The sequence below is a fragment of the Saccopteryx bilineata genome, chromosome 7 (genome assembly GCF_036850765.1).
Source record: "Saccopteryx bilineata isolate mSacBil1 chromosome 7, mSacBil1_pri_phased_curated, whole genome shotgun sequence".
Lineage (NCBI taxonomy): Eukaryota > Metazoa > Chordata > Mammalia > Chiroptera > Emballonuridae > Saccopteryx > Saccopteryx bilineata.
In genome coordinates, this window is record NC_089496.1 from 113,396,515 (window position 1) to 113,409,856 (window position 13,342).

General features: G+C 62.4%; 2 protein-coding genes across 3 annotated transcripts in view; one reads left to right on the forward strand and one right to left on the reverse strand.

Moving 5' to 3' along the window:
• The window catches only part of INPP5A (inositol polyphosphate-5-phosphatase A), a 154,156-nt gene extending 149,816 nt beyond the window's left edge, over positions 1-4,340 (forward strand). The window contains exons 13-16 of one of the 2 annotated variants that reach the window (XM_066239550.1): positions 88-199; positions 1,877-1,945; positions 2,855-2,941; positions 3,027-4,340. In XM_066239550.1, the coding sequence (XP_066095647.1) occupies positions 88-199; positions 1,877-1,945; positions 2,855-2,935 (262 nt within the window). In that variant the 3' untranslated portion in view covers positions 2,936-2,941; positions 3,027-4,340. The remainder of the gene's footprint in view (positions 1-87; positions 200-1,876; positions 1,946-2,854; positions 2,942-3,026) is intronic. The other variant, XM_066239551.1, reaches the window with a different exon arrangement.
• Positions 4,341-5,688: 1,348 nt separating this feature from the next.
• NKX6-2 (NK6 homeobox 2) lies at positions 5,689-7,207 on the reverse strand. The gene is made up of 3 exons (XM_066238977.1): positions 6,571-7,207; positions 6,314-6,486; positions 5,689-6,114 (listed from the first exon to the last, which is right to left on the reverse strand). The coding sequence occupies exons 1-3, from the start codon at positions 6,974-6,976 to the stop codon at positions 5,854-5,856; spliced, it is 840 nt and encodes a 279-aa protein (XP_066095074.1). The 5' UTR covers positions 6,977-7,207; the 3' UTR covers positions 5,689-5,853.
• Between the last annotated feature and the right edge of the window lie 6,135 nt (positions 7,208-13,342).

The following is a 13,342-nucleotide window of genomic DNA, read 5'->3' on the forward strand; positions in this document are numbered from 1 at the left end:
GGGGGGAGAATCCCAGCAGCCCTCTGTCGGGACGGGGAGGAGAGGCCGGAGCTGGCAGCGCTGACCTGCCTGGTCCTGTTTCCCCAGCTACCCGTACAGCGAGGACGCCAGCCAGGGCAGGCAGTACATGAACACCCGGTGCCCCGCCTGGTGCGACCGTGTCCTCATGTCCCCATCCGCCAAGGAGCTGATCCTGAGGGTGAGTGGTGGGCAGCCCTGGCCTCGTCCTGCGAGGGGCCTGCGGTCACTTTGGAGATGGCGCTCAGGTGCGAGGCGCCCTGTGAGACCCGTGCTGGGAGGTATTCGGGTTTCCTGCAGCCTCTGGATTGCCCAGGGTTTTTCAATTACCACATTTAACACAAAAGGAATGTTTTCAAAAGAATCAATATCTGAATTGGTTTGTCAGCCCCCTCGATGTAATAATGAAAAAGTACAAGAACAGCCGGCACTGAGTCCCTGGGGGCAGTAGCCAGACGCTGTGACATGGGCTCGCTGCTTCCGGTCCCAGTGCCTCCCTCCCAGCCCCCGGGCAGCCCGGTGCGTCCTGTCTGTGCCCTGCTCCTGACCCGGGCCTCCCCACAGGGGCTGCAGGCAGGAAGGCAGAGCCGCAGGTGCTGCCCTAAGCGCACACCCCAGCCCACCTGGCCCGCCCCACCACCCCCATGCCCCGCACTCCGTGCAGTGGCCCCTGCAGCCTCTTCTCAGACGCCCTGCTGGAGTCCCTGGGGTGAGCTGGCCCTGGCTGCCCCTCCCTGAGCCCAGAGCACTTGGGGGTCTGGGGGGAGGTTCCCCTGTCTGCAGGCTGCCCTGAGGGCCTGCCAGGGGCCTCAGCCATCCTCCCCAGCCTGTGCAGCGCCTGCCTCTGGGCTCACGCCTGCAGCTCTGCCTGTGGGGTGAGCTGAGCACTGGCTGCAGCCAGGACAAGTGCCTCCAGGATGAGGTAGGCGTCACCTATCCAGAAAAACATCAGAAACAAGGAAAGTCCACTTTGCACTGTGAGCTCAAGTCTTAGGCCAGCAGGGAAGGTGGCAGGAGCCCACGTTCCCCATGCCTGGGGGCGCTGCTGGACACTCGTTCATGTCTTCTCCGGTTTGGGGGACAAGATCTGATGCTGCAGACCCGGCAGGGACGAGCCCGGCTCCTGGGCAGCGGTCCCACAGCCCTCCCCCAGCTGCTGGGCGGGGGCACTCAGGCCGCAGGTGCACTGGGCCGTGCCCTGGGCTCATCCATCACTCCACTCTAGGCTTCCTCATCATCGTGTTCTGGCTGCTTCCCCACCCGGAAACACCGAGGGTGGTGGGTGGGCGGGTGGGCTACTGGAGGCCTGTGACGGACACTCAGTGCACCGTGCACACCCAGTCATTTGTTTATCTGTCTCCGGACCACGCTGTTGGAAACCCACAATTTTATGCTTCCTTTGTAAATTACCACACCACCTTTGATGAATGTCCCCACAGCTGGGGTGGCGCTGACTGTGAGGGTGGGAGTGCCCACACCTCCGGGCAGGTGGGCGCGCCAGGAGGGAAATCTGACCTTGAGCTCCCGCTGCACCAGAGACCATGGGCTGTAACTTGATCAGCCACGGATGGAAAACCTCGGCCCAGTCCGAGCAAAGGGACAGCCCCGCACCCTCACCCAGCACGGCGGGAGGCGCGGGCACGGCAGCTCGTGACTGTGAGGGCCACACCCACTGCGGTGGGCTTGGGGCACTGTGCCTACCCCCTGGCAGACCAGGCCCCAGGCACCCAAGGGGCTACCCCCCCCCCAGCCAGCCACCCCCTTGGTCAGTGGCTCACTCACAGGACTGTCCCCTCTGCTCCCCGGGGAAGCCCCACATTCCTGCCCCCCACACAGTTCCCTCTGTTTGCTTTTCCAGTCGGAGAGCGAGGAGAAGATTGTCACCTACGACCACATCGGACCCAACGTCTGCATGGGAGACCACAAGGTGATGTGGCCGGCCGTGGTCCAGGGGCCAGGCCTGAGGGGCAGGCGAGGGCCGCTGCTTCTCTCTCTCATCAGCTGGGCTCCCCAGGACAGGCCCGTGGTCTGCTCTCACTCAGTTTTAATAAAATACCAGAAGGTAGGGAGGTGGGTGGGCAGGTGGGAAGGCAGAAATGATTAGTCCCAGTAGAATAAAATACAGTTTTACTATTTCTAAAAAAGAAAGAGAAATACTGTCCCTACGGATCATCTCCGTGGCCATCTCTCGAGTGTGCCTGAGGGGCTTTACTGTCCTCGTGCGGAGGTCTCAGCAGGCGGGCGGTGTCACAGGTCCCCATGTCAGGAGTCACTTCGCACACGAGCCTGTCTCTCAGGGAGCCCCCAGCAGGTCTCAGCAGGCGGGCGGTGTCACAGGTCCGCATGTCAGGAGTCACTTCGCACACGAGACTGTCTCGTGGGAGCCCCCAGCCCTCCCCCCCGTGGCTGTGCGGCCACCATGGCACCTCCCTGGGCAGCCGGGCAGCCCCCACGCTTCCCCACCTTGAGGCCCCTGGGTGAGGCCACTGGGCATCCTCCAAGAGCAGCCCCCAAGCTGGGGTGGGCAGGAGCAGCCGTGAGGAGGACAGAACCCTGCCCCCACCCTCATGGCGTGGGGCACGGTCAGCAGTCTTGAAATCAGCTTTTACATTAGTTTTTAGTTTTTATCTGGAAATAACATGTTTTTACAAAACGTGAAGGCACTCTGCCTGGGACCCCTGGCCGTCCAGCCGGCTTCCCCTCAGGTCACCTGGTGTGTACGGGACAGGTGACGCAGCCTCCCTTCTCCCCGGCCCTCTGCAGGCACCCCTGGCGCGAGGGTGGGGGGTGTGCGGGGGCCACCTGGGTGCTGACGCCCTCCTCTTCTCCGTCGCAGCCCGTGTTCCTGGCCTTCCGTGTGGCGCCCGGGGCAGGTAAAGCTCACGCACGCGTGCACAAGTGTTGTGTCGTGCAGTGACGTGTGGTAAATATGCTCCTTCCCTTGAGTTCACCTTTTCTGAGCTTTCCCGGTGTGTCTGTCCCTGTCACCAACCCCTGGTTCTGCGCAGGGAGGCAGCGCCTGTGACGCGAGGACCCGGAGAGGACCACGCGCGAGCCCAGCCTGTAGCCCAGGAGCAGAGGGGAGTCGCGTCCATTGAAACCCACACTCAGCAGCTGCCCCGATGACCCGCCCGCGCCCACTGCTAGCGGCCTGCCCACACTGCGCTTCAGCCTCCGGAAGCCTCACATACCTCACTGTCCCGTCTGCTCATGTGACATTACGTAGACATACTGGGTTTTTTAATGTCACAGTCCTGTTGCCAAAACTCTAATAGACCGCGGCGGTTCTGTATTTTAGACTTCACGGTTTGTGTGTCTTAGGCGTCAGCCTGGGGACCCCTCGGGGGCCAGTCACCCCTCTGCTGGCGGGCGGCATGCTGTGGGTGCGGCTCTGCGCCGACCCGGGCAGGGGCCACTGCGAGGACAGCCGGGGCCCTGGTGCCCCCTCTGCTGCTGTCCTTGGTTCTCAGTCACTGCAGCTGCATCCCAGTTTTATATATAAATAGATATAAATATATACTTTTTAAAATAATTTATAAATCTTACCAAAACTTACGCTAAATATACTTTCCAGTATGAATGCTCAAGAGTGTCCTGTCCGTGGGCGGAGTCGGAGTCTAGGGGTCAGTTAGGTGAACGTCACACACACACACACACACACACACACACAGCCGGCCGTGCCCCGCGGCTGATCGTGACGCACACCCACACTCGCAGCGACGCTCCTCTGCCTTCTTCTGTGTGATATTAAGACCTGAATGTGAAGTTTATAGCCAGCTTGGGTGTACCTTTTAAGAATTTTGTAAACCGTTTTGTCTGTCTTTTGTTACTGTTCTATGGTGCCAAGTATTATACATAAAACAATAATATCGTGGGAGAAATAAAAATAGCCTAGTCTGCTTCCAATAAAAACTGCTTTTAACATGGGCTGTATATAAAAACAGAGAAACAGGACTATACACGCCCTGGGCTCAGCTGCAAATGCCCGGTAGACACCACGCTGCCCACACGCTCCCAGCCTGGCCTCAGAGCCAGCCCGCTGCGGGTGAGGACCGCACTCTCATCTGCTCTAGAACACTAAGCCCCCGCGGGGCAGGCGACACTGTGTTTGGGTCAGTCACTACCAGTGCGGTGGCCGAGGGCCGCTTGCCGATCTGTGTTCTTGACAATATGTGGTGGTCTGGGTCAGGGCTGCGGTCACTGTGCTGTCCACAGCCAAACGGAGATTCTGTTCAACGTGGTTTCAGCTGCTGGTCACTATGGTGGCCTTTAGAAATGACCGCTCTGGTTCCTAAGCAATAAAATTGAACATGGTGAACACAGTTCTGCTTGGCTTTGTCTCTCTTCCTTCCCCGCAGGTCCCCTTTGAAATGCTAAGTGATGGGCGGGCAGGCGGCACCCTCAGCCGCAGACCAAGCTGGCTAGAAATCCCGGCATTTCGTCCCGTCAGACACCCTCACACAAAACTGAAGCCATGGGTTGAGAGCAGAAAAATCATCTTTCAGCTTTTTTACTGTGGTGGAAACTAATGGGACTCACCTCTCGGCATTTCTTAATGAGATTATGTAATTGCGCGGCTTTCCTCAAACCTAAAATGGGGATCTCTTTGCCCTAAAACTTGAGCTGAGAGAACACATCACTTAATGGAAATAAAATAAATTCCACATCGTTCCCTTGAAAAGAAAAAAGCCAGGCAGTGGTTCCTTACAAATGTCTGGTTTTCAGTCGACGGTAGAGCCTGCTGCAAAAAAACAGAACACTTCAGCTGCTTTCAAAACCTCCAAGAGAAGTCAGTAATGCACTCTTGCACATTCTCAAATTAACACTCAATACTTGTGCCCATTAAGATGCAAGGTGCACAGCTGGGGCCACAGAGTCTGGCAGAGACAGAACCAGGATGGTGGTACCGGGACCAGCCCTCGGATCCGGGAGGCACCGGCCCAGAGGAGGGCATCCCGGACCCTGCTGGCCGCGGTTCTGCCGGGTCCTCCCACGCGCCAGGCAGAGTTCCAGACCCAGCTCCCCGCGCAGGAGGCGCAGGCTGCTGACTGGACTGCGCTGTCCCGGTGGGCTGAGGGTCCCCATTTCTTCTTCCCAGTTTCAATTAAATAGCGCTTTCTATAGAGGAAGAGTCTATAATGGGAGCTGCAGGGCCACGATGCGGAGGAATTTAAGACCCCTTTTATTCTGCCTGATGCGAAGTCAGGACGTATTTGCAAATATTCAGCTACTGGGGCTAAAGCCGTTTTAATACACAATCCGAGCGAAACGCGTCGGCAGGAGACGCGGGCTGGAGGGAGGAGGGAAGCACGACCCCCAAATGTATTCCAATCGGCCCTAAACCTCATCCACCTGAGCCGACACGACGCGGGCCCACGGCGCCGGTGAGGGGAGACCGTACCTGTCGCACGCGTCTCCGCGTCACGCGCCCCACTCCGTCTGGCTCTTCGCGGCTCCTCCAGCGCCGCGCTCCGCGGCTCCTTCCCGCGGAGGATTCGCGGGGCCGGGGCCACCCTCACGGGCACCGGGCCTACACTGTCCCCGGCTCCTGCCGCCAGGCGGCCCGCAGCCAGATCGGGTCAGTTCCGACGCGCAGGACCCGCGCCGGATCCAGGCGGCCCGGCGAGGGATCAGGGAAGAAGAAACACGCGGGGCAGCGGGAGCCGCGGCTCCGACGGGACATGTTAAATAATTTATTGATGATACAAAGTGATTCCGCCTAGCCCGAGCCGGCCGCTTTATAACTTATTCTGTAAAAATATATATACAACTCCGGCTTTGGGGGGGAGGGGGCGTCGGCCGCGCCCCACCCTGGACCTCCGGTCTCGCGCGGCCTCACAAGGCGTCCCCCGCGCCGCCGCCGCCGCCGCATGGGCTGACCAGCGCCAAGTTCGAGGGTTTGTGCTTCTTGAGCAGCCGCGTGATCTTCTCGTCGTCAGAGTTGGGGTCCAGAGGTCGGTTGTACTCGTCATCGTCCTCCGCGTCCGAGCCGCCCACCTTCAGCTTCTCGGCGTCCGAATCCTGCTTCTTTTTGGCCGACGCCATCTCCGCCGCGTGCCGCTTGCGCCACTTGGTCCGGCGGTTCTGGAACCACACCTGGGGGTACACGGGGACATCAGGCCCCGCCGCCTGCAGCCAGCACCTCGGCCTCCACTCCCACCCCCAGCCGCAGGGCTATGGCTTTTCTGGGGCTGGGCCGAGGCCGGCAGCCCTGCGCGGACCGTTCGCAGGACGCGGGCGCGAGGGTCAGCCTCGTGCAGCGGGACCCGCGAGAGGCCGCCGGCCTCGGCCTCACCTTGACCTGGCTCTCAGTCATGCCCAGGGAGTAGGCGAGGCGCGCGCGCTCCGGGCCCGCCAGATACTTGGTCTGCTCGAAGGTCTTCTCCAGCGCGAAGATCTGCTGCCCAGAGAAGGTCGGCCGCGAGTGCTTCTTCTTGCCATCCTTGTCCAGGACCCCGCCGGCCTGGGCTGCACAGGAGAGCGGGTCAGCGCGGCCGCCGACCCCCGCCCAGCGTCGCCCGCCTCGCGCCCACTCCCGCGCGCGCCACTCACCCGGGCCGGCCAGCCGCGGGTCCCTCCAGGGCGAGCCTTGCACCACGCCGGGCCAGAAGATGGGCGGGCGTCCGGGCAGCTCGGCCAGCGGCTTGGGGTACCCGCGCGCCACCGCGGCCGCGGGCCCGAAGTAGACACCGGCCGACGAGGCGAGCCCGTTGAGACGGGGCAGGCCGCCCAGGAGGCCGCCGCCCGCCGCGCCCACGGGCCGCCCCAGGATGTCGCTGATGCCGTGCGGGGTGCCCAGCGGCAGCTGCGCGCCCAGGCCGCCCAGGGCGGGAGCCTTGAAGCCGGCCGGGCCCTGCAGCGCGTACGGGAACAGCGACGTCTTCATCTCGGCCATGTTGTGCAGCGCAGCCAGCGGCGCGCTGCTCAGCACGAACGCGCCCGGGCGGTTAGCGTCCATGGGCGCCGCCGCCGCCGGCCCGGGCGCCCATCCGGCCCGGGAAGTTCGCGCGCGGCCCGGTCGGGCACCGCTGCACGGAGCGCGGGGCGCGGATGGGCGCCGACGGCCCCGGAGGGCGGGCGCTGGCGTTCGGGCGGACCGAGCGGCGGGGAACGGCGGGCGCGGACGACGGCTCCGGGGTCGGTCGGAGCGGCGCCGCGCGGGCCGGACGCGCTGATAACCGCGGGGCCCCCGGAGTGGCGCGCGCGCTGATTGGCTGCGGGCTCCCGCGGCCCGGCCATTGGCCAGCGCGCCGTCCGCCGCGCGCCCCCGCCCGCCGCGCACTCCATGAAGGGCCCATTAGCGCGGCAGGTGCCTTCCGGGCTGTAAATTTGCCGGATTTATCTCCCTCGGGACGAAATAAATCCCGTTGGATGGGAGTTTAGTTAGGCAAAGGTTTTAATGGGAAATAAGGAAAAAATACGAGAGCATATTTTATCGTCCGAAAGAATGCAGATTTGAGGATCCGCTCGATATCCCCGTGCGCCCCATTCGGCGAAGCTCCCGCTGGCGGGCGCGGTCAGAGGATACGTTCAGCGCCCCACCCTCGGTTGCCCGACTGCCCTCGCTCTGGTTGGGGGAAGACCGCAAACGTTCCCGGGGACACTCTCAGGGATGCAAACGGGCGGCGGAGGGAACCGGAGCTCAGAGTCCAGCGGTCGAGCGGCCAGACTTGCCCGCGCGAATCTGACCTGCTTGGCTGACGAACAGCTGGCGCCGTGGCGGGTCCTATCCCGGGGCCACACGCGAGACGGCCGGGAAGTATCTTATCCCCGCCCAGACCGCGGGACAGCCCTCTGCCCCGTCAGAGCGCGGGGATGGCCCCATCTCCCCGGCGAGGTTTCGGGTCTAATCGTTCCAAGGAGTCATCCTGAGCCCCGGGCTTCTCCCCGGGCCCTGCGACCGAGCCCAGGGGCCATTCTCTGGTGAGCGTAGCCCAAGCCCAGGGAAGACGACCCTCGCAGGCTCAGGGCCCTGACGGCCACGAAGTGCGGAGCCGCATCCAGGGCCTCCACGTGGGTTCACGCCCGAAGCGCAGCGGGCAGACCCGCGGCCTTTAGAAAGACGGGTGGGACTCATGGTGTTGGGGCTCACAGTGTTCTCACTACAAAAAAAACCACCCCCCAGAACTGCTGTGGGTTCACCTAAGATCGCGGTTGACTCAGGGCGCGGTGGAGAGAGGTGCTGAGTCAATGCCGGGCAGTAGTGCCCAGTCCTTCCGGGTGGCGTCACATGTTAATTAACTAGGGGCGGATATTAGCCATGTTAGCTGCCCGTTTGGAGTTGTGACCATCGTGCTCGAACAGATAGCCATTTCGTGGCTCCGAAACGGGGTTTGCGCCAGGCCGGCCTTTCGGGCCTCGCGCGGTCCGTCCGAGATGACTTTTCCGTTTCACCCGGGCCTCCAGGGTTTCTGTGGAGCGCACGAAAGCGACCCTCTTGGTTCTGTGCAGGGGACCCAGTGTCCGCTCACACCGTGACCCTCGGGGGTCTGTTTTCGTTTCGTGCAGTTAGCGACGGGACTTGAGTCCCTACACCAGATCACTGCTCGGACAGCAGCTGGTCGCGTGCTGGGCGGAGGTGGGATGGTCGCCCCTACCGCCCGTGTGCCACCGAGCTGCCGCCGACTCTGTGCGGTGCCGCCCCGCGCATAGAGGTCTCTCTCCCCCCGCTTCCTCGGCTGGGGCCACACAGTCGTGGGTTCCAGGCGTGACTGCCCCGCGAGCGATCGGCCCCAGAGGGGCCAGGCTCCGGACAGCCAGAGCACCGTTCAGGGAGTTCCCACGCTGAGAACCGCGCGGCGTCTGCCGGGCCGAGACGTGCCTCGGTCTCACTCGTGCCCGACTTCTTCGGAAAAAACAGCAGCGTGTGTGCGCCCCACAGCCAAGCCGCAGGGTGTGGACCCTCTGGGCTTCCTGAAAGCGGCAGCACGGATGGCCAAGGCTCTGGCTCCGGTGAGGTTGGGAGCTGTCGGACTTTGCGGTGGGACGAGACAAGGCGGGGCCGGAGGCAGAGAGGCGGGGCCGAGAGGGGGCCAGACCCCACCCCTGCGATACCGAGCCCACCCAGGGCCGCAGTGGCAGGAAGGTTCTCTGGGCAGGCCAAGAGGGACGCGCCCCGGCCGGACGACAGAGGCGGCAACCCACCGAAGGGTCCCCTCGACTCTGGTTCAAGGCAGGAGAGACGCCCAACTCCAAGTACCACGCTTTGGCTCCTTGAACGCCCGGGCGGAGGCCTCCCAGCCCTTTTTTGCTGCTGGGGAAAAAGACCCCGATTCGCTCCCTTGCGCCCCAGCGACCCCAGGCCTATCTACGTAGCCAGGTCCGGAACACTTGGAGTCGCAAGTAGGACTCCACCGGCCACAGCGGGCGCGGCTCTCCTGGGAGCCTGGGCCAGTGGTCCGGGATGGGAGACTCGGGTGCGGTTTTGGAGGGACCGAGTGAGTTAAGGTCGCCAGGAGGGCGGGTGAGGACAGTCTCTGTTCCGCGTTCTTCTGGCCGCCAGCGTCTCGCTGCGCTCGCTAGGGGCCCTGCCCCGCCCTGAGCGCTGCAATTCCGGAGCCCGCACCCCAGGTGCTCCCCCACACTTTGGATGCCGAGGCAGGAGACTCCTGCTTCCAGGCCCCGATCCCAATATAAAGGCTTGTGAATGTCTCTCCTGCCCGCCCTCTCTGGGCGCTGCGCTGCCGTAGCCCCTCCACCCACTATCGGGTTCCCAGCGCACCCCCTCTCCCTGCACCCCTGGGCGCAGCCCCCTCAATAGGATCAAAGTAACTCCCCTCCTCCGAGGAAGGTACGGTGGCCGCCGGCGGAAAGGAGCCTATGGGCTCGCGCTGCCCGGGGGACGTCCTCTCAGAGGAGAGGTTCACGAATGCCACCTCCTGGTCTCAGAGAAAACGCCCCGGCGGCGGCGCGTTTCGTCGCAAATGGTGTCGTGGAGGAAATGGACAGTGCGCTATTTGGCCAAGACCCTATTCACTCAACACTTATTTACTGGGCACCTGCTGGGTGCCAGGCGTGCCCTGGGAGAGCCACGCAAACGTGGCCAACTCGTGCCCCAGCTCACCGTGCGCGAGGAGCTGGGTAAGTAAACAGGAAACAGGACTTGCCTCAGCGCCTGCAATGTCCGATGGAACCACTGACCCCACAGGGCATGGGGTCAGGGACATGCCCTGGGGAGGACCGGCCAAGCCAGTGGTGTCCAAACCCTGGGCAGGTCAGTGCCTGGGGATGGAACAGCATAGATTCTACCCTTAACCACACAGGAATCCGTTGAGTTCACTAAGACCTTACCAATGGAGCCAGTGGAGTGGATATTTGTTCGTGTGATATCCTGGCCACGCCCTCTCTGGGCTGGGTTCTGCTCAGATGTTATCTTGTGACCCAGACCCCGTGTGGGTGGGGTGGGGTGGGATGCATTTGCTGCCCTGAGGCCTTGGAGAGTGCAGAGGGTGAGCTGGTTCTGGGATTGCTGAAGGTGGGGAGTTAGAGCAAATCAAACCCCCTCCTGAGCAAAAGCTCCCGGGACAAGTACTGGGGACCTGGAGGACTGAGACCACTGCCCTCAGAGCCTGACAGGCAGACCCAGGGGGAAAGGTGTGGTGTAGACACACATCACTGACAGGCTGAGTGTGGGAGCTGACCGCCTGACCCCCAGCCTTGCGGAGGAGGGAGGAGACTGTGTGAAAGGCGATGAGCAGGGAGCACACCTGGGTGGGCTCCAACTTGGTCAAATCCCGGTGTAATAACCAGAGGGCATTAGGCCAAGGCCCTGGTGGCCTCCCACCTCCTCCTTCCTCCACTACCCCTGAACCTCCCTCAGGCCCCTGCTGCACTGACCTTCTGCCCCCTGGACACTCTCCTGGTACCCTTTCATGGCTCCCTCCTCCACTCTGGTCACAGTTGGGCCCTCATCTTCAGCCTCCGGTCACCTGGCCCTCTGCAAGGGCAGCTGCTGAGTGCATTTGCTGACCAGGCATGTCAGCATCCAGGTGCAGGCACCTCGCTCCCAGGGTGCCTCAGGGACTGAGTAAAATGTGGCTGAATGAAGAAATGAACACGCCCCCCTGTCCCAGGCCTCAGAGGGCTTTCCAGAGCCTGGTGTCAGGCTCAGTGCATGGGGTGCACCCCAGGGGGGAGGCCTCACGGAGAGGCTCCAGGCACCCTGAGCCAAAGGTGTGCAGCCCCTCAAAGGGACCTTGTGAGCCAACCATCTTCCCCAGGAAGACTCGGGCCAGGCCCTGGGAGGCTGGGACCCCAGCAGGTGGGAGGAAGCCCAAAGTATGCTAAGGAAGGGGGCCAGGCAGACAGGGGCACAGAGGAGCCCCAGCTGCCCACCCCTCCATGGCAGGAAGCAGCCTGGACAGCACTCAGGGCCCAGGAAGTGGGCTCTAGATGGCAGGGTGGGGCCATCTGGTGGACCCCTCACCCCGGCCCATCCCCTGCGGACCCTCTGGCTTCCCTGGATGGGCTGATACCACCCCCCTTGCAGAAGCCCCTCCACACTGCAGCCCCTTTATTTCTTTAAGAGGTATTTGGGCCTGACCTGGGGTGGAGCAGTGGATAGAGCGTCGACCTGGAATGCTGAGGTTGCTGGTTTGAAACCCCAGGCTTGCCTGGTCAAGGCACGTATGGGAGTTGGTGCTTCCTGCTCCTCCCCCCTTCTCTCTCTCTCTCTCTTCTCTAAAAATGAATAAAGTCTTAAAAATTTTTTTTAATCTATTTATTTTCGTATATGTAACATCCACAGAAAGTGGACTCTTGTCACCCAAACCTGGTTCCCTCTGTCCATTTGCTGGCCCTTCTTCCCTTCAGCAAAACTTCCCTTGGCCAGCGCCTGCTCACTGGCTCCCAGAACCACGTGGGTGTGCGGGGCCTGTGCAGTTTTCTAGGTGACCGGCAGGACCGGTCTCTGCTTTGGGGACAGATGTGCACAGGACAGGTCTGGCTGCAGTGAGGTCCCCCCTCTGCTGACGCAGGCACCTCGGGTCACCTCCGTCCTCCCGGGCTCCCCTGGCAGCCCCACACCTGGTCTTCCCCCTCCTTCCAGACACTCCCTCTGGACCGCCCAGACCTCAGCCTCGGTCTCTCCATGCGAATGTCTCACGGGTGCCTCCTTCCTTCCTCAATGCCCTGCAGGCCTGGAGGCCCAGGCTAAAAAGAGCTGGGATGACCTGTGTGAATGACTCCCCTGCGGAGGCAGCTTGGAGCTCCAGATGTGGTTCCGGTTGAACCAGAGGCTGCACCCCCACGTGCCCTAGGTCCCCTGCCCTCCCAGCTTTGGGAGCTTCTCCGTGCGTGCCATTGTGTTCAGCTTTCCTGCTTCGGAGACCTGTGGCCACCTGTTGCTACAGCCAGACCCCACTGGGCTGGGCATGGTTTTCAAACTTACACACCTGGCAGGCAGGGCCAGTGCCCCGCAGCTGACGAGATCTCTCAAGAAATGGAACTCGTGAAATATGAGCACCTGTGCAAACAGGGCTGGGTGAGAGGGATGCAGCCAGCGGTCACCTAAATCAGGAGGGGCTTCCAGGAGGCGGCAACCAGCTGCCAGGACTGCAGAGGCCAAGCCCCTCGGAGACCAGCGCACGGCGCCTCAGAAGTGCTCTCTGAGGTCCAGAGACTCTCGTCTCCTTCAGGAAAGGACAAAGGAGGGGCCGTAAATCACAGCTCAGAACTAATTCCCCAGGGGCCTTGCGGGCACCAGGTGTGGGATCCTGGGTAATGAGCTCTCTCCCGGGGCTGCTCTCTGGGGGGCGTCTGACCTCCTGCCAAACACACTAATTGAGCGCCCAGGGGAAGATTTGTTGTCTGGCCGCTCCCGCCTTTGCAGATGAACCGGAGCAGCACTGGCCACGTGGGCACTTCCGGAAGGACTCCTGGCCGTCGTCCAGGCCGCTGTCTGCAATGTGTGGAGGCTTCCTGGTGGCTGAGGGCCAGGCTGTGCCAGCACCTCCAGGGGGCAGCCTCCTTGTGTCCCTGGGTGCCCCTTCCTAAGGAGGTCTGGAGGCCCAGCAGCCTCAGCTGTCCACAGCCATGCGGGGAGGGGCTGGCCTGAGCCCACTGTCCACCTATCCCTAGGTCCCTAGGAAACGTCTGTCCAGGGTGGGGAGGGAAGTTCCCTGGGGGAGGAGGGAGGAGGGAGAGGGCAGCACGCAAACTGCTAACTGAGTCTGATGGCTGTGCCCTTAGTTATCTGCTTGGTGCTGTGAGGGGGGGGGGGGAGTGGACGTCCCAGAGGTTAGGAGAGAGCTGGGGTGATTTTGACCCACACGTGAGGCCAGGTGCCCACTGGGGTCACAGGTTCCTGACTCTCAGAGCCTCCAGG